The 21,260-nt window shown below is 45.8% G+C and overlaps 1 protein-coding gene across 1 annotated transcript in view; it reads right to left on the bottom strand.

Moving 5' to 3' along the window:
• Nucleotides 1-6,784: 6,784 nt before the first annotated feature.
• The window catches only part of slc17a7a (solute carrier family 17 member 7a), a 35,283-nt gene continuing 20,807 nt past the window's right edge, over nt 6,785-21,260 (bottom strand). Inside the window, exons 2-13 of the mRNA XM_061223372.1 lie at nt 19,542-19,794; nt 18,895-19,013; nt 17,933-18,047; nt 17,715-17,802; nt 17,406-17,492; nt 16,936-17,078; nt 14,221-14,370; nt 12,215-12,347; nt 9,838-9,948; nt 9,154-9,281; nt 8,475-8,544; nt 6,785-7,098 (exon numbers count right to left, since the gene is read on the bottom strand). Coding sequence (XP_061079356.1) covers nt 6,785-7,098; nt 8,475-8,544; nt 9,154-9,281; nt 9,838-9,948; nt 12,215-12,347; nt 14,221-14,370; nt 16,936-17,078; nt 17,406-17,492; nt 17,715-17,802; nt 17,933-18,047; nt 18,895-19,013; nt 19,542-19,794 — 1,711 coding nt within the window. The remainder of the gene's footprint in view (nt 7,099-8,474; nt 8,545-9,153; nt 9,282-9,837; nt 9,949-12,214; nt 12,348-14,220; nt 14,371-16,935; nt 17,079-17,405; nt 17,493-17,714; nt 17,803-17,932; nt 18,048-18,894; nt 19,014-19,541; nt 19,795-21,260) is intronic.

Raw genomic sequence — 21,260 nt, 5'->3', positions numbered from 1 at the left:
ATGCGTAGCGTATTACTACTGAAACTTGCATTTTAATGGCGTCAGCCGACGGTATAAATTGAATAGCTGTAATCGTTTAGCACTGCGTCTGATACTGCTTCAGCGGTGGTATATCCTCAGGGATGGGCTGCGTTGTGCAGCACATGTGTCCTGTCAGACCCGGGGCAGACCCTGTCAGATCTCTGGGGAGCTGGGGAGCTTCTCTCAGGACCTGCTGTTCCCCAGGGCGTGATCCCTACTTCAAATCAACCAGCCTCTCTCTCTCTCTCTCTCTCTCTCTCTCTCTCTCTCTCTCATCCATCCATCCATCCATCCATCTCTCTTTCTCTCTCTCCCTCCCTCTATCTCTCTTTCTCTCTCTCTCTCCCTCCCTCTATCTCTCTTTCAATCTCCCTCCCTCTCTCACCCTCTCTCTCTCTCTCTCCCTCATCTCTCTCTTTCTCACTCTCCCTCCCTCTATCTCTCTCTCTCTGTCTGTCTCTCTCCCTCCCTCTATCTCTATTTTCCTCTCTCCCTCTCTCTACCTCCATCTCTCTCTCATCTCTCCCTTACTCCCTCTATCTCTTGCTATCTTTCTCTTTTGCTCTCCCTCTCCCTCCCCTCTCCTCCCACAGAGTGCATCTGTTCACCTCACTAATCTTTACCTAAATTCACTGAGATAATCCTTGATCCATCTGCCAGGGAGTGAAAGAGAGCGAGAGAGAGAGAGAGAGAGAGAGAGAGAGAGAGGGGGAGAGAGAGAGAGATCACATGAACACTTCCATGGACCAAACACCATACTGTACATTGTGGAAATGGAGAAAGGGTTGCAATGCTGTCTGAATGGACAATACTGAGCAATCTATCCATTAACATGATAGTCTGGCTTTGTGAAGTACTGCCTGCTGCTATTCTACATGATAGAGCTGTTGTTAAACAGCCATAATCATAGTGGGTGTACATTATATACACAACGATAAACTCTGCTCTGTACTCACCATGGCGCCAGCTGATACCAAAGTGCTGTTCCTGCCCCTCATTTCAACTGAATTAAATGTAAATAGGATTTACGTGAAAAATATATATAATAAATAATAATAAATAAATAAAAATTCTTGGCCCCCTTGCTCCATATTTAAGTATTCATACAAATATACAAAAATAAGAAAACGCAGACAGTATTTCCACACATTTTATCAAATAACAAAGAACTTCCAATTTCATGTACAGTAGATAATGAAGAGAAACTCGTAATCCTATTGTAATCCCATTTGTTCCAACTGTCCGAACTGTGGCACAATATATCTCAGCCTAAGGGATACTGAATTGTGCTACACCTCCAGAAGATTGTCAGATTACTATTATTATTTATTTTTTATTTGTGAGAGTAAGAAATAATGAGTGGATTTGTGAAGAGACAACATGGGGCAGTCGCGTGACAGTCGGAGGGTTGCCGGTTCGATCCCCCTCCCGGGCTGTGTTGAAGTGTCCCTGAGCAAGACACCTAACCCTCAAATGCTCCTGGCGAGCTGGTTGGTGCCTTGCAGGGCAGCCAATCACCATATGCTTCTGTGTCACATGGCATCCACTGAAGCCTATGGTCATTCTTCCATATTTTCAGCATTCATTCAATACCATGGTAACAGAAATAAACCAAAAATTTCCCATGACTAACAATGACACTGATGATGATAATAACAAGAACAGTAGATTTATGTGCATTTATTCTCATTTATTTTACACAGGGATGTTTTAACATATATCAATTTTATACATAAACTTTATTTATCATTTTGCATTAATATTTATATATCTTTTTACATTTTGTCTTTTCCACAAGTAAAGAACAAATGACTCATAGCTTTGGAAAAAGAAAAGAAAAAACAAGCAAAACAAATTAAAAACCAAGAAAATAAAGAGACCAAAAAACAACAGTAAATGACAACAGCAACAGTGACAACAGTAATTTAAAAAAAGTATTCGTCCCTCTCCTTGATAGGAGAGGAAAGTGTGTGTCTTATTGGTCCTGTTGTCAGATTCACAATTTTAATCACATTCTAAGCTCCTCTGTGTTTTTGTATGCGTATCTACTGCAAATAAATAGACAACAACCATGACAATGGCAGGAGTAAAGAAAGGACCATCTAAAGCACAGCAGGTCACATGACGGGAACAGGTTGGGAGGGGCGGGAGGTCTCGGGGAGGGGGAGGGGGAGGGGAGTGAAGAGCATAACGCCGGGGGCGGGGCTGGGGTCCATCCCACTTTAACACATCCCCTCCCCTCGCTGTGTTCCCTCAAGGGAAGCGTTTCCCTCCTACATTTGTGACGAGCAGCAAGCTAACTTAACAGGTGCTCTGTGACGGAGGAGAGATGATGAACAAACCAAAACGGAGCTGAACCTCCCTCACAAGTGCTACCCTATAGTAAAATCATCTCCTTGCACAAGTACTTTGTTCATGAATAAATCCTACAACCATCCTAGCTTCTTTTTTTAAATAATAAGAACACACCACTAGTGAGGATTTTATTAAACCTCACTCAAAAACACAAGCATGGGAATATAATTTCTCCCTCCCCTTTCGTAATTCGGAACTGAACCCCACTTGGCCCCGGCCTCCATATTTCATACTGGCATTTTGGGGGTTTCCCCCCTTGAAACAAGGGCAGGGAACGTCAGGAAGACAGCATCCAGCGTGGATTGGAATCCAGCCCTGGCCTACATGCAGAGCCTCCCGGTGCAGTGAGTAGTCAGCATCTCCACCACAGGCTCTCCAGACCAGACCAGATACCCGGCTCTGCTATTAACGCCGAAACAGTGACAGTTCTGTCTCTGTCCCGCAGAAGCGGAGAAATTTCACACTTAATGTAGCTTCAGAAAATTACTTAAAGGTCCCATATTGCCACACCTAGTCCCGAAATAAATCCACACGATCCATATGAATAAAACCAGCCATTTGGAATTCCGTGAAGTAGTGACATCACAAGGATAGGATTCTTTGCTTCAGCGCGGCCCACCTTGTAGCCGGAACAAATCCAACCACTCAGTGCAGACAGCGTTCAGCTCGTTGGAGCTAGCCAGCCAATCAGAACAGAAGTTCACTGATATCAATGCGCCTTAAAGACACAGTCACTAAAACAGCCTGCTCTTGGTAAACCGCATGAGAGGCGCTGGATAATGGACATGTACAACTGGATAGAGGTCGTTTTTGGTACTTAAAACCACACAGGCGTCTTCTTATAGATATCATGACCTAAAATAAAACTTGAAAAGTGGGACTTTTAAGGCGCCAGACCAAGAGTAATACTGTGGCGCATGGAAGTTGTGTACTGAGCCATAGCCTCAGAAACTCCCGTTATCAAGGAGAATCCCCTGTAGTTATGAAGCATATGGATGGTAGGAACGTGGAACACGAGTATCAGGTGTGCCTCGAGAACCAGTGGCTGTATACTACCGGAAGCTGCTGATGCCATATCGTGTCAAGACTTACAGATGCTGATCCTGCCAAGGAAATTCCTTAGAAAAGTGCAGGCAGACAGGCAGTATGGTTCTTAGCATCACAATGACTTATTGAGCAAATTGTGTCTCATCACTTGCCTTACTGCAGATACAGTGTAAAACAACATACAGCTTTGCTATGGCAGTGAAGTACTGTAGACAATGCTGGCAAAACTGTGCTCCGCTATTGCAATTATTCGTGCTGTATTATTCCGGTCTCCATGACGACCTACCACGGCCACTACACTACAGTGAAAAATAATCTCTCCACCAATTACAAGCCTCTTCCCAGGACAATACACTCTACACTACTATAATGAAACCATGTGAGGATTCTCCAGTATCATGCAAAGTTTAAGTGACTGTTTAAAGAGCAGAACACAGACCGGTCACCTCAACCAGAACACAGACCGGTCACCTCAACCAGAACACAGACCGGTTACTTCAATCAAAACACAGACCGGTCACCTCAACCAGAACACAAACCGGTCACTTGAACCAGAACACAAACCGGTCACCTCAACCAGAACACAAACCGGTCACCTCAACCCAGAACACAAACCGGTCACCTCAACCAGAACACAAACCGGTCACCTCAACCCAGAACACAAACCGGTCACCTCAACCAGAACACAAACCGGTCACCTCAACCAGAACACAAACCGGTCACCTCAACCCAGAACACAAACCGGTCACCTCAACCCAGAACACAAACCGGTCACCTCAACCAGAACACAAACCGGTCACCTCAACCCAGAACACAAACCGGTCACCTCAACCAGAACACAAACCGGTCACCTCAACCCAGAACACAAACCGGTCACCTCAACCCAGAACACAAACCGGTCACCTCAACCAGAACACAAACCGGTCACCTCAACCAGAACACAAACCGGTCACTTCAACCAGAACACAAACCGGTCACCTCAACCCAGAACACAAACCGGTCACCTCAACCAGAACACAAACCGGTCACCTCAACCAGAACACAAACCGGTCACCTCAACCAGAACACAAACCGGTCACCTCAACCAGAACACAAACCGGTCACCTCAACCACAGACAGAGACCTACTGCAGCACAGGGCACACAGACTGTGTTTGCCTGTGTTCCTGACCTCTCTTTCCTTTTTGGTGGAGTGACATCTGACCTGACCTCTCTCTCACTTTCACAGATTCTTTCATTTGCCCTGGTGTAATTCACAACACGCACTCACTTCCAAAGACATTTACATAAAGGTACTGCAAACGTTTGATCAATTCACACAAATATTCCGTCCCATTTGACCGATCAATTGATGCTAAAATGTTCAACAGATGCCAAGTAATGATGGCAAAGTGCAGAAAGGTTTTTTTTTTTTCAGGGGGGTACTTACAATGCAGTGGGGAAAAAGTAGAATTCACTCTAGATATGACACAATCCAATAGTAGGCAAAACATCTCAGAAATCTATCGACACTGTGCACTTGACTCATTACTGAGCACCTGGAAAATATCTACACAACTTCAGTAAACAAGAATATGCAGCGATGGAATTTCACTATTGAGGATAGACTGTGTAATGCATTCTCGAAGCGTTGTGTGCCTCAGCATTCATCACCAATCTTCACAAGGCATTCTGCTTTCAGTTTCAGTTCGCCTTTTGGAATTGGAGAAATTGACATCTTCGAATTGGCCAGGAACACGTACGCCCACACACGCACGCACGTATGCCCACATTTGTGCACACACACACACACACACACACACACACAAACACAAACACACAAACGGACACACAATCATGGCTACAAACCAAAATGCCCACAGTATAAGTGCAAAGAAGTGATCAAAAGTCTTTTTTTTTTATTCTTTTTTTTACTCAAACTGATTTGGTCGTAGTTACTAATGTGTAAAACCCCAATCCTGTAGACCGAATCAGAAATATGTCTCATATGCTGAACCTCCATGTCCAATGCACTACACCTGTATTTCTGATCATTATTGCTCAGTTCCCCAACCTGCACAACGGCTGAATTATCCAGCATATCTTTATTGCTCATCACATTCTTTACTTTAAATATTATTGGCACATTTTAGATGTTTTTTTATGCTCCTGACTGGGAGATCTTGCCTTCAAAACAGGATGTGACCTTGGTTCATTACAGCCTGTCAACACTTTAGTGTAAAGGGACATAAACAATGTTTTAGCAAACACTTCAGAAAACAGCATGCTGGCCTTCATAGGCATTAATTATAATTTTAAAAACTACACTTAACAGTATTTATGACCACTGTTCTTTTCCCTTCTAATTCTATAATGAAGTAATGCTGAACATCAGTGACTGCCTAATGATCGCAGACATGTTTGGACATGTTTTTGAGATATTGTGAACAATATTAAAGGGTTTATGAATGCTACACAGTTTTCTCCCTTAAAGGGCTTTAAATAAAACATGAATAAAGAACTGTGTATACTGTGCAGGTGTACAGTGTGGCCTCAGTTACTCATTGTTGGCATCCATGTGGAGAAGAACAGCTTCAGGCCAGAAAAGGTGTGGCTACAATACAGTACGAGAGCATTCCTTATTTACGAAGGCAGTTCCCTCAGTCGAAATCCACAGAGAAACGCACACTGCACTCCCGAGCACAAGCTCAGCAAGCTCACTCTCAGTGGACAGGACCAAAACACAAAGACTGTTCACTGCTGGAAGAGCAGAATCTGGACACACACACACACACACACACACTCACACTCACACTCACACACACACACACTCACACACACAGACTGGTAGAAGTCGTACGGATACACACATTCTCCACATATGGTGCAAGTGTGTAAATTAATACACACCTTCGCACACACACACACACACTCAGGCTATCTATGGCTGTTTTTCTTCCTACCACCATTTTCCTTGATCACCATTTCTCTTTCTTCCTCCATCTATTCTTCTTCGCCATCGATCCTCTGTTTTCCTTCCTATACCTTTTCATCAATCATAGCCCAGCTCAGTCTCCTCCACTCTCTTTATAAATACCCTGCCGTGAAAACCAGCTATGCCAGCTTCACCAGCTTGAAAATTGAACTGATCATGAAGCCGGTTATAAAGCTGGTCTAGCTGGGTATGAGCTGGTCAACCAGCGCCCAGCTGTTTCAAAATACACTGTAGCTTGAGCTGGTCAAACCATGTTGAGCTGGGAGCTGGTCTCAACTGGTCTCAAAAGGTTGTTTCAAAACCTGTTTCTTTCAGCAGGGTATATTCATCCATCCTTCCTCTCCCCCTCCTTCTTTCACCTCCTCTCTCCTCCCTGCTCCTTCGCTATCTACATCAGCTCCCTGTCTGCCTCTCCCCCGTACAGGTAGCTGTTGTACCCCGCGGGCTGCACATACTCTTCCGTCTTGTCCCAGTCCGTGACCCACCCCCCTCCTCCTCCTCCTCCTCCTCCTGTGGCCCTGCTGGGGCCGGTGCTGGGGCCGGTGCTGGGCTGGCTCAGGGCCCCATACTGGCCCCCTCCTCCACTGCGGTACATCTCCTCTGTGGCCTCAGCCAGCTCGTCCTCGTCCAAGATCCCACACTTCTCCTGGCTGGTGTCCTCAATGTCCGCCCACGGCTGCTTCTCCCCCGAGGCGAAGATACCTGGGACACAGAGAGAGGTCACGTCAACCACAGACACAGAGATCGGTCAGCTCAACCACAGACACAGAGACCGGTCAGCTCAACCAGAGCACAGACCGCTCACCTCAACTAGAACATAGATTGGTCACCTCAACTAGAACATAGATTGGTCACCTCAACTAGAACATAGATCGGTCACCTCAACTAGAACATAGATTGGTCATCTCAACTAGAACATAGATTGGTCACCTCAACAAGAACATAGATTGGTCACCTCAACTAGAACATAGATTGGTCACCTCAACTAGAACATAGATTGGTCATCTCAACTAGAACATAGACCGCTCACCTCAACTAGAACATAGATTGGTCACCTCAACTAGAACATAGATTGGTCACCTCAACTAGAACATAGATTGGTCACCTCAACTAGAACATAGATTGGTCATCTCAACTAGAACATAGATTGGTCACCTCAACAAGAACATAGATTGGTCACCTCAACTAGAACATAGATTGGTCACCTCAACTGGAACATAGATTGGTCACCTCAACTAGAACATAGATTGGTCACCTCAACTAGAACATAGATTGGTCACCTCAACTAGAACATAGATTGGTCACCTCAACTAGAACATAGACCAGTCACTTCAAACAGAACACAGACCGGTCACCTCAACCAGAACACAGACTGGTCACTTCAACCAGAACACAGACTGGTCACGACAACCAGAACACAGACTGGTCACTTCAACCAGAACATAGACCAGTCACCTCAACCAGAACATAGATTGGTCCCCTCAACCAGAACACAGACTGTTCACTTCAACAAGAACACAGATGGTCACTTCAACCAGAACACAGACTGGTCCCCTCAATCAGAACACAAACTGGTCACTTCAACAAGAACACAGACTGGTCACTTCAACAAGAACACAGACTGGTCACTTCAACCAGAACACAGACTGCTCACTTCAACTAGAACACAGACTCTTCATCTCAACCAGAACACAGACTGCTCACTTCAACTAGAACACAGACTCTTCATCTCAACCAGAACACAGACTGCTCACCTCAACCAGAACACAGACTGCTCACTTCAACCACTGACACAGACCGGTCACTTCATCTCAACGAGAACCCAGACTGGTAATTTCAACCAGAACACAGACCGGTCACTTCAACCAGAACACAGACTGGTCATCTCAATCAGAACATAGATCGGTCACCTCAACCACAGACACAGACTGGTCACTTCATCCAGAACACAGAAACTGGTCATCTCAATCAGAACAGGTAGACCAGTCACTTGAACCAGTAAACCAGGGCCACAGGTGACCTAAAGCTTCACAGGGTAGAATGAGCCAGGAGAAGGGAATGAACCAGGAAATACACACCATAGAAGACCACTCCTCCGTAATGAACGATGGAAGCAATGAGAAAGACATACTGCCACTCATCTCGTGTCTGAGACCAAAACAGAAACACAGAAAGATAGAGGAATAATTAAGAGATTAGAGAGCTGAACACAAAATAACACAGTAGTAACACAAGTTTTCACCAAAACAAATTGTATTAATTCAGCTGTGATGGTGCAGTGCTGTAGCTGTGATGGTGTGGTCTCATTTTCAGTCGCTGTGTTCAGTAGCTGTGATGGTGCTGTATTCAGTAGCTGCGATGGTGTGGTCTCATGTTTAGTGGCTGTGGTCAGTAGATGTGTTCAGTCGCTGTGTTGAATAGCTGTGATGGTGTGGTCTCATGTTTAGTGGCTGTGGTCAGTGGATGTGTTCGGTCGCTGTGTTGAATAGCTGTGATGGTGTGGTCTCATGTTCACTAGCTGTGTTCAGTAGTTGTGATGGTGCATCAATCAAAGTGTTTTAGTGTCTGGGATAGTCAATAAGCAACCATAAGCACCACATTCCTCAAGAGAAAAACTACCACTGAACAAACATTAAATTCTGGTGGAAACGGCTGCTTCCCCGTGTTATGTTGGGAACACGATGGTGCAGTGCTGAGTTCAGTAGCTGTGATGGTGTGGTACTGTGTTAAGTAGCTGTGGTGGTAGGCTCAATATACCTTGTGTTTGGTCATGGCTCCAACTATGAGAGGACACACCATGCCTGACAGAGTGCCCACTCCATTGGAGATTCCCATAAGGATGCTAGCGTAGCGGGGAGCAATGTCCAGGTGATTCACATTGAACCCTGGGAGATAGAGGAGGAAGTTAGAACAAGCCTGCTCTACATCACTGCCAACACATGAGCCAATCAATAGACAGCATGAAAGAGATAGTGACAAGAATGTCTAAAAATGTGTACATTTGTGTAAACAGCTTCTGAGAAACTGGCAACCAGATTTCCCACCAAAATGTCCTGGTACTTTGTTGAATTCATTGTGCCATTGATCTTAGCAAAACTAACTTATTAACTGTATTGAAATAAAAATGTATAGTTTTCCAATACGCTTGAGCATAATACCTTATACTGTTATGTTTAAAATGCTTATGGGGCTCACAGTAAACTATGAACTGCTATTAAACACAATCTATGTTGCGAAAAAGTACTGACAAAGAGTGTGGAAAAAAGACAGGCAATGGCCTGTATCCAATCCATATATGTCCTTATCTTTGACTTTAAAGAGTTAGTGTTAGCCCTTGCTGAACTTGCCAAATAATTATTGCATTTCATCATGATGAAAAATAGAATTTATTTGATAGACAATGTTAAGGAAAAATGAATTCCAGCCTATATGTTTACATACCTGAGATGGCAAAGCCGCTGAAACCAACAGCCAGGACCAGGAATGATATGGCCACGCCCTTTGTGTGGGAAAAGCCGACCACCAGCAGCAGGGTAGCCTCCATTCCAAACCCTGCCACCCAAACACACCCAACAGGGAGAAATCATCCAGTATCCAAACACAGCCAACAGGGAGAAATCATCCAGTACCCAAACACAGCCAACAGGGAGAAATCATCCAGTACCCAAACACAGCCAACAGGGAGAAATCCCTCAGAACCATGCCACATTCAAAGCACAATTCAGCACCCAACATACAACCTTATCGCATTCAAAGAGCAATTCAGTACCCAACATACTGTGCAACCTTACCACATCCAAAGCACAATTCAGTATCCAACCTACAGCCTTACTGCATTCAAAACACAATTCAGTACCCAACATACAATCTAACAGCATTCTCAGCTGTAATGAGGTGTAGGTTATTGCCAAAATAAAGGGGATGCCAACCATAGTATCCCTTTCTATGACGTTCTCAATGGGCTATCCTCGATGGAAATGCCCACTGAAGCCTGTAGATTGACATTCACAGCAAAGTGACTCAGAGTTGCGTGACTATTTTGCTTTGCATGTTGAACCAATGCACTCGCATCATGGTCAAGAAGCCCAGTATGAGCTTCCAATCACACTTGCCCCTAGTTCATGAAGTGTGTCCCCCATAATGCCATGCCGACATCGCTTTAGGCAATGTTACTAATGAAGCAGCATGACGTTCAGCACTCATAGTCACCGAAGCTGCTGGTGAAGGTTGCCCAACAACCACCATTCTTCAATGTGTCATGAGATCTCTTTGCCTGGCCATTGTAGCCAAAATACATTACATTACATTACATTACATTATTGGCATTTGGCAGACGCTCTTATCCAGAGCGACGTACAACAAAGTGCATACCCATAACCAGGGATAAGTTCGCTGAAAGACCCTAGAGGTAAGTACAAGTACAAATACCAGGCCACTGGCCCTGCACGGCATTTTAAGCACAACTGTGAGCATGCGTAATTAACTCAGAAACCACCGCGTGTGTGAAAGCAAAGCACACTGTTTCAGTACACTGTGTTTACTCATGTGTTTCCTTTATTTTGGCAGTTACCTGTAGAAACAGAACAAGAAGTGGCAAGAAGGTGAGAAGTGTTGCATTTTGAGAGCTTTATCGAGAAACATAATTTATCTGTTTTGGAAACGCCTCTTTCTGCCTCGGACATAACCCCCCCAGTGTTACTGTACTGTAAAATGTGCCGCACAAGTTGTGCAAGTTAAATCAGGCTTATGGCTTATGCTTCGAATAGCATTGTCCCGGTTGCCTCATTGATGTTCAGACAGCAGAAAAAAACCAGTAGATTCAGCAGCTAGATGTTGCAACTACCGTTTTAAATTATTTTACCTGAGCTTGAGATATGATATATTAGCAGAGTTAAAGATAGCAGGTGCATAATATATGTACAGGATATATGTATTACATAAAGTATGTACAGGATATATGTATTACATAAAGTATGTACAGGATATATGTATTACATAAAGTATGTACAGGATATATGTATTAGCAGACAAGTATACAGTATGTACATGATATGTGATATTAGGAGACGTGTATCTAGTATGTACATTCACTCAGTGAGCAATTTATTAGGTAGACATGTACAGTAGCTTGTTAATGCAAATATTTAATCAGCCAATCATGTGACAGCTACTAAATGCATAAAAGCATGCAGACATGGGCAAGAGGTTCAGCTGTTTTTCAGACCAAACGTTAGAATGAGTGACCGAGGAATGATTGTTGGTGCCAGACAAGGTGGATTCACTACAGGCACAACAGTCTCTATATTTTGCAGAGAATGGTGTGAAAAACAAAAAGCAGCAGTTCTGCAGACAGAAACGTATTGTTAACGAGAGACGTCAGAGGAGAAGGGCCAGAGTGGTCAAAGCTGACAGGAAGGTGACAGTAATGCAAATAACCACACATTACAACAGTGGTATGCAGAAGAGTCTGAACACACAACGTGTCAAACCATAGTGGATAGGCTACAGCAGCAGAGGCCTAATAAAGTGCTCATTGAGTGTATATGATTACATTACATTACATTATTGGCATTTTGCAGACGCTCTTATCCAGAGTGACGTACAGTGGATTAGACTAAGCAGGAGACAATCCTCCCCTGGAGCAATGCATGGTTAAGGGCCTTGCTCAAGAGCCCAATGGCTGTGCGGATCTTATTGTGGCTACACCAGGATTAGAACTACTGACCCTGCATGTTCTAGTCATTTATCTTAACCACTCCACTACGGGCCGCCCTATATGATACATTGGCAGAGCAGACATCTTTTTCCAGGCGCTCACCTCCACAGTTCATGAGCTTGCGGACGTTTGTGGTGGACATGAGGCCGCGTGTTCTCAGGAAGTCAGCCAGCTGCCCGCCCACGGGAACAACGATGGTCATCACCAGGTGGGGCAGAGCTGACACCAAACCCACCTGAGAGAGAGAGAGGGAGGGAGAGAGAGAGAGGGAGAGAGAGAGAGAGAGAGCGAGAGGGAGACAGAGGGACAGAGAGAGAGAGAGAGAGAGAGAGAGGGAGAGAGAGAAGGAGAGAGAGAGGGAGAGGGAGAGAGTGAAGCAGTCATGCGCAAGCTGTGTTTTAATTTTATTTTTCAAGAGACAACCTTATTGAAATTAACAACTAAACAAAACAAAAAAGTTATGAAGGAAATATAAATTGACTAGAAGTTTTTGGGGGTTTTTTGGGGGACTTTTAGAGTATGTGAATCTGTAACTGAACCAATTGCCCTATATGGCAAGGAAGTGCGGGGTCCACTTTGAAAGCAAGATTTTGCTCAGTGGGACAAACACCAATCTTACAAGTACAAAGTAAACTGCAAACAAAGCATGCAGGGCAGAATTAGGCAAATGAGGTTCGATCACTAACCCCCACTAGCGCCATCCAGCCTCATACCAAACAAACCAATTAGAATGAACCAAATTATAAAGCAAAACAAAATTACATTATTTACTTATTGGAATATTCAAACCAAAAATCGAAAGTGATTGGAATGCTATCAGGCCCGAAAAAAGACTACAGTACATTAATGGCATTTAGCAGATGCTCTTATCCAGAGCGGGAGACAATCCTCTCCTGGAGCAATGCAGGGCTAAGGGCCTTGCTCAAGGGCCCAACGGCTGTGCAGATGTTATTGTAGCTACACCAGGGATCGAACCCCCGACTATGTGTGTCACAGTCCTGTAGCTTAACCACTACGCTACAGGGCATTGTGAGACTATCACACCATAGTGACTGATAAAAAACTGAGAACCACCATAACAAAGTAGACTCAGTGAGCACAGCCTGGAAAAACGACCCGCCACTATGTTTAACAGCAGAGAAAACCCCCTAAATGAAATTTTTTCAACTTGAAAGTTTGTGATGAGTGACAGGTTATTTCTTCATAGCCTGGGTTTAAAATTCAATTAAGCTGCTTTATTTTTGGGGTTTAGTGAAGGTGAGTCATTTTTGATCCTGAGGACAAGGGGAGTTTACAGAATGTTAAGACTACATTACATTACATGTCATTTTGCTGATGCTTTTATCCAAAGTGACTTACAGTTGATGAGACTATGCAGGAGACAATCCTCCCCTAGAGCAATGAAGCATTAAGGAACCACCGACCTTCTGGATCCCAGTCATGTACCTTAATCACTATGCTACAGGCGGGTCCCAGTCATGTACCTTAACCACTATGCTACAGGCGGGTCCCAGTCATGTACCTTAACCACTATGCTACAGGAGGGTCCCAGTCATGTACCTTAACCACTACGCTACAGGAGGGTCCCAGTCATGTACCTTAACCACTATGCTACAGGGGGGTCCCAGTCATGTACCTTAACCACTACGCTACAGGTGGGTCCCAGTCATGTACCTTAACCACTACGCTACAGGCATGTCTCAGTCATGTACCTTAACCACTACGCTACAGGCGGGTCCCAGTCATGTACCTTAACCACTATGCTACAGGTGGGTCCCAGTCATGTACCTTAACCACTACGCTACAGGCTGTCCCAGTCATGTACCTTAACCACTACACTACAGGCGGTTCCCAGTCATGTACCTTAACCACTACGCTACAGGCTGTCCCAGTCATGTACCTTAACCACTACACTACAGGCAGGTCCCAGTCATGTACCTTAACCACTACACTACAGGCAGGTCCCAGTCATGTACCTTAACCACTACGCTACAGGCGGGTCTCAGTCATGTACCTTAATCACTACACTACAGGAAGGTCTCAGTCATGTACCTTAACCACTACGCTACAGGCCGCCCATTGAGGGGTTTAACCTTACACAGTCTCACCTTGCTGATCTCGAAGCCAAACACTTCCTCGAAGTACGCAGGTTGGCTGATGAGCAGAAGATAGAAGGTCCAGCTGCGGCAGAAATTGGCCACGATGATGGCGTACACTGGCATGGAGGTGAAGAAGTGTCTCCAGGGAGTCTTGAACTTCTGCAGAAGTAGGTTACATACACTCGGAAATGCATTGATAGTCCAAAGACATCAGGGACTACAGATGAAAATGAGCTCATTAGCTAACTCCGGCGCAACATTTAACTGAAAATGTTGATTAATGTGCACCATCCCTGATAAATAAATAAAGAATCATAATGTAATAATAATAATAATAATAATAATAATAATAATAATTAAAAAATAGTGGATGTAGAATATTATATTTTTGTTCTTCAAGGATCAAATTCCTGAATGTACCCTGAAGGTACAATAATGTTTTCATTGGGTACAAAGTTTTCAAAGCAAAAAATTTACAAATGAATGATATATTTCTGGCTCGAGGTAAAATATTATGTATCTATAGAGTAGATACGACAAGCATTTGTACCTTTTTAGGCACTTTTCGTACCTTTATTCTTGAGAGCGTATGGTATGAAAACACAGGGAAAAACAACACAGAGAAGATTCCGGATTCAGTTCAGAGTTGATGGAGATGTGAACGCAAAGGTGGAATGGGGATTGGGGGGAGATAGAAATAGTTGTTTTTCTCTCTCTTTTGGTTTCTTGAATTGATTGGGATGTTTTAGACATCTGGCTGATCAAAGACACTTGGCCTGAAGCAACTGTTTTAAAATGCAAAGCTTGTACTTTATCTATCTTCCTTTGGTTGTAACTCCTTTTTTTCTGTCCACTGTGTAATGTTTTTATTACATTCTATGGGTTGTATTTCCATGTACACTCACTGAGCACTGTATTAGGAACACCTGTGCACCTACTTATTCATGCGATTATGTAATCAGCCAATTGTGAGGCAGCAGTGCAATGCATTAAATCATGCAGATACAGGTCAGGAGCTTCAGTTAATGTGCACATCAACCATCAGAATGGGGAAAAAATGTGATCTCAGTGATTTCAACCATGACATGATTGTTGGTGCCAGACGGGTTGCTACCTTGCACTACACCACCTGATTTCACTCATTATTGAACCAAACAGGTAGAATAATGAGTGAAATCAGGTGGTGTAGTGCAAGGTAGCAACCCGTCTGGCACCAACAATCATGTCATGGTTGAAATCACTGAGATCACATTTTTTCCCCATTCTGATGGTTGATGTGAACATTAACTGAAGCTCCTGACCTGTATCTGCATGATTTAATGCATTGCACTGCTGCCTCACAATTGGCTGATTACATAATCGCATGAATAAGTAGGTGCACAGAGGACGAACAGCGCTAACTCTAGAACAGCGCTACTTAACTCCACGTCCTGCGGGCCGCACTATCTGCTGGTATTTGCTTCAATCATGCAGTACACCACCTGATTTCACTAGTGTACTGCATGATTGAAGCAAATACCAGCAGATACTGCGGCCCGCAGGACGTGGAGTTAAGTAGCGCTGTTCTAGAGTTTGCAGAGAATGGTGTGAAATACAAAAAACATCCAGTGAGCAGCAGTTCTGTGGGCAGAACCATGTTGTTAATGAGTTAGGTCAGAGGAGAATGGCCAGACTGGTCGAAGCTGACAGGTGACATTAAGGCAAATAACATTACAACAGTGGTATGCAGAAGAGCATCTCTGAACATACCCTTTCCCTTTCCAGTTTTCTTTCCTTTTGCTATGTGCTTTCTGTATTCTGCCTTGTCTTTGTGCCTTTTGTCCCAGTTCTCTGTCCGGTCAACCATTTGTTCCTTTCACCAGGAGCGAGTGTGTCTCCACCTCTGCCTCCCACTCCTTATTTGTATTTCCCTCCTGTCTTGCCTCAGCTGCTGCTGCTCATTGTCTGTTCATTAGTAATGTATGTAAGCCTGTGTTTTTCAGTTCTCCTGGCTAGTCTGTTGGATCTGTTTGCATAGTGTTTACTTATATTCTGCCTGTTCAAGCCTCCGTTTCCTCGTCCCTATTCCCTCTGTATTCTGTTCTGGTTGTCCGCAGGCCCCCGCGGTTCCCTTGGCAGGTCTCCTGTTGTTTTTGACCTCTGCCTGACTTTTTGGAGTCATTTTTTGGAGGCATTTTTTATTTCTGTACCCAGTTTGGACTTGGCCTGTTTTTGCATTTTGGTCTTGATCTGCTTCTTTTACATTGCATTACATTATTGGCATTTGGCAGACACTCTTATCCAGAGTGACGTACAGTTGATTAGACTAAGCAGGAGACAGTCCTCCCCTGGAGCAATGTAGGGTTAAGGGCCTTGCTCAAGGGCTGTGCGGATCTTATTGCGGCTACACTGGGATTAGAACCACCGACCTTGCGTGTCCCAGTCATTTACCTTACCCACTACCCACTTCTTGTTAAATAACCACCTTTTTTCTCCTTATCCCTGAGTATGTGCATGGTTGCTCTGTCCCACAATTCTATGTGGCAATGTGGTCCAACAGCTTGTCTCCCCCAAAGTTTAAATTAAAGATATGCCAATGATCACAATACAGTAAAATGTTCTCACAGTCTGTTACAGTGTGAAAAGAGTAAACAAAAAGAGAGAGAGAGAGAGAGAGAGAGAGAGAGAGGGAGGGAGGGAGAGAGAGGGAGGAGGAGGAGGAGGAGGGAGGAATGAACAGAGCACCTGCAGGGGGTTGACTAGGCCGGCCGACTCTCCGATGGAGTCCTCGATGTACTTCCTCTCTTCAGGAGTGATGGTGGGGTGAGCAGCCGGACTCTCGTAGGACACCAGGATCCAGAAGAGGTACCAGAATATCCCAAAACTGCCTGGGAGAGGGGGAGAGGGGCAGAAGGAGAAGGGGAGGGGGCACAAAAGAGACAAGAATACAGTCAAAGGGGATCCATACTGGTGTAGAGAACAGAAGCAATATAGCTTACAATGAGGGGCCAGTGACTGATATAAAATTGGATGGGGTTAAAACCTGTCGGGATCTGTTTAGCAAATCGACTGGTGAAAAGCTGTTAGCCTGGTTGCTAATTCCATTACCCGCATGAGTTGACCAACAGTAGTTGCGCGTCACATTTGGCCATAACGAACTGGCATGTCGCGAGAGACGGCGTTTTGTATTTCTGCGCTGGCCGGCGGCCACTGACCGTAGACGTAGAACACAGAGGACCACCCGGTGTACTGGACGAGCACCCCCGCTAAGGGCATAGCCACGACCGCTCCCGCATAGGACCCTGAGAGAGAGAGAGAGAGAGAGAGAGAGGAAGCACTGGACGACTCTGAAGCGGTAGTGTGCCGAACAGACAGAGGAACAGTGGCAGTAGTTTCAGCAGGTGGAGCTGCTGGTGGCGGTGGGGCAATGGTGAGGCAGTAACGCTGGTGGATCTCTCCATTTTAACAGCGTAAGAACACAAGCCTTCATTGGATTCTGGAAAGCTATTTGGCGGACGGCTTACCACAAAAGGCAGTTGTAGCCAGCCGGCTTCGCTCAAGAGGCGGGGCCCATTTGGCCCAAATCCCATGGCATGCTGGGTAAGACACCCCCTGATGAAACACAGAGACACATATTACAGGACCAGCAATCATGCACACATACACGCATGCACACAAACACATATCATGGAACCTCCAATCACACACACACACACACACACACACACACACATAACAGTACCTCTACAAGCCCCTGACATATCCTGATCATGATGACGCAGCCATAGTGAACTCGTGCCGCTGATGGGATCAGCATATTGAGAATGGAGGTGGCCACTATAGCAAAGCCAAAGACTCTGTGGGGCACACAGAGAGATGAATGAGACAGAATCTTAACGGTGTCAGTGAAATCCTTCACAAGCACCCTGTACATGCAAAACCTGGGGTTAACATGGGATAACAATCACGGGTGTGACCCATTCACAGCACAGTTCGGTCAGTTCACTGTTGTTAACAGCTGGCTGAAGAATCGCTACACTACCTTTTGTAAACTTCCGCTTTGGCAGTGCTTAAAAGCCACTGAGAGTGTGTCAATAGGATTTTTGAATGAGGGTGAATGCTGCCCCTAGGTCACCCCCTTCCTATGTTTTGAAACAGCTGGTGGCTTGTTGACCAGTTGAGACCAGCTCACAGCTTGACATGGTTAGTCCAGCTCAAGCTATGTTTGAAAAGTAGCTCAGACAAGTTACCGACACTAGTGGGTTGACTTGCTCATACCCAGCTAGACTAGGTAGCTTCATGACCAGCTTGGTCATGTTAGTTCACCAGCTCGTACCCAGCTAGACCAGCTTATGACCAGCTTGACCAGCTCAGTTTTCAGACTGGTTAAGCGGGCACAGCTGGATTTTACAGCAGGGCTGCGCTGTGTGAGGCAGCGCGTCCTGTATTACGTCCTGAATATCGCCACCGACTAAACCTCCACACTGGATTGATATCCCAACTGGATCAACATTTGTGGACAACTATATCTGGTCTACGAGCCTCGAGTTTGACACATGCGCCTCTTGTTATGCCGAGATGTGAGCCCACAACCATTAGTCCCACGGCCCTAGATATCGGAAGCACAGAAATACCTATGAACCAGAGGAAGCCAGCAATCCCAAAGTGCATTTCCTGTCAGGAACAGTAAAAAATGATACTAACCTGTTGGCTGCAAATTTCTGGCAGATGAATCCGCCAGGGATTTGGGTGACGATGTAGCCCCAGAAGAAGGATCCGTGGATCATCCCCACCGTCTCGGGATCCCAGGTGAACTGGGAGGCCTGTGCAGAGAGAGAGGGCAGAGGGTGTGGAACACGCCTATGTAGAAAAAGCTTGCTTGACTGAGACCAGGAAGCTTGGTGGTTCAAGCCCCAGTGTAGCTGCAATAAGATCAATGTAGGGCCCTTCAGGAAGACCCTTAACTTGTTGTTCTAGAGGGGATGGGGACTGCTGAAAAAACTGCTCAAGCTAAGTTTTGAAACATTAACCAGTTGATTAACTGGTTCAGACCAGCTCCCAGCATTACATGGTTTGACCAGGTAAAGCTATGTTTTAAAACAGCTACCAACTACCAGCTCAGGCAAGCTATCAGCACTAGCTGGTTGACCAGCTCATACCCATCTAGTCCAGCTTTACGACTAGCTTGTCCATGCTGGTTGACCAGCTCACACCCGGCTAGACCAGCTTATGACCACCATGGCCAGCTCAATCTTCACGCTGGTCAAGCTGACATAGCTGAATTTTGCAGCGGGGCCCGCTTAGCCTGCAAGTCGCTTTGGGTAAAAAAAACTGTCATGTAATGTGAGTACCTCCAGGACCTCCCTGTTGCCCCTGAAGACGGTGTGGTTGTTGACCATGCTGACGATGGCCACGCCCAGGTTGCAGCGGATGCCGAAGGAGATGCAGAAGCCCAGGCCGGACAGGATGGCGATGATGTAGCGGCGCGGCAGGCCGCAGCACGTGCAGTCCACCATCGGGAGCTCCCGCTCCTCCACCAGCTCCGGCCGGCCCTCCGCCGACAGCTCGATGGTCTCTCCATTCGCCTGACGCTTCTCCAGCAGCCTGAGGGAGGCACGCCGACAGACAGACCTTTTCATTAGCAAAGCCGCCTGCTTCAAGGACAAAGGGAGTCATAGCCCGATGCTATTCCAATACAAAGCTGCTACAGGGCGGCCTGTAGCGTCGTGGTTAAGGTACATGACTGGGAGCCGCAAGGTCAGATCCCAGTGTGGCCACAACAGACACAGCTGTTGGGCCCTTGAGCAAGGCCCTTGTCTCCTGCTTAGTCTAATGAACTGTACGTCGCTCTGGATAAGAGTGTCTGCCAAATGCCATTAATGTAATGTAATGTTCACTGAATAGCATTATACCATGTCATTCTTCTGTCTATATCAGTGACGAGATATGGAACAAATGTTATCTCTCACCATTGGTTTTACACGTATAGATTACACAACAAAGAGAGAGGGAGCGGGGGAAGAGAGAGGGCAGAAAGTGAGAGAGCAGTGGCGAGCAGGAGATTGAGAATGTGTGTGTGGGGGAATTGGTGAGAGAGATAAAGTGGGAAAGAGAGAATGCAGAGAAAGAGAGAGAGAAGGAGGGAGAGAGAGGTGGAGAAAGAAGGAGAGCAAAAGTGAGAGAGGGATATTGCTCAGATTCCCAGTGCAAGTGGAAGGAGCTACAAACTGAAAAGGAAAAGGTGGATCACTGTGTGATCATAACTCTTCAGGGTGTCGCCTTGTGTCCATTGTCAGAATCCCTTTAATTGCCAATAAAGCTGTGGACCAAATCGCACCCTCCTGAATTCTCTCACACACGGACATTGCTTTCTGTTGGCCTTTCTGTTGGCCTTCTCCTAGCAGCTTTAAATATCAGTGTGACCCAGACTGGATCTATTGCATCCATCCTGCCCTGAAATGAGATATATACGACCCCCATTTGCACAGCGAAACTCCGATTTCCCGATCGGAGCAGTCTGATATCGGACAAGGTTCCCGCAGTCGGAAAGGCACGACGCAGGACTGGAGCAGATGTCGCCTGTTGGGCCGCCCGGGGAGAGAGGGCCCAGCTCGGCTGATTGGGCGGCGTCCGGAGCCGCGCCCGCCCCAGGCCCCTGCGGTTCCCCTGGCAGCCCCTCTCTCCCCGACACGCAGAGCCCGTGCCGCTTCACCGCTCTCAGCGGCCGCCCGCTGCTGGTGTCAGCGCCAGCCCAAACCTCCAGCTACGCCCGTATGGTCCTCCCCGTCCCGACATCTGCTCGCCAGGAACTCTCCAGAGCTCCTGGAACGCACCTCGCCGAATTGCAGAAACGGACACTTCCCTGGTCGTCGTTTAGGTGTTTGTTCGTTTACATGTCCTGGGCGATGACCTTCCCACTGTTCCAGCCACGCCTTTTAAACACTGGTCCACATTTAACAGCCCTGATGCAAAATCCACTTTTTAAGCTTGCTTTCAATCTTAGGTAGCAACTGAATCTGTGCTGTTGTCCTATTCAACATATTGTTTATCTTTATTTTGTTTCATTTCCT

The sequence above is a fragment of the Conger conger genome, chromosome 16 (genome assembly GCF_963514075.1).
Source record: "Conger conger chromosome 16, fConCon1.1, whole genome shotgun sequence".
Taxonomy (NCBI): Eukaryota; Metazoa; Chordata; class Actinopteri; order Anguilliformes; family Congridae; genus Conger; species Conger conger.
This window is presented reverse-complemented; position numbering and strand designations above follow the sequence as displayed.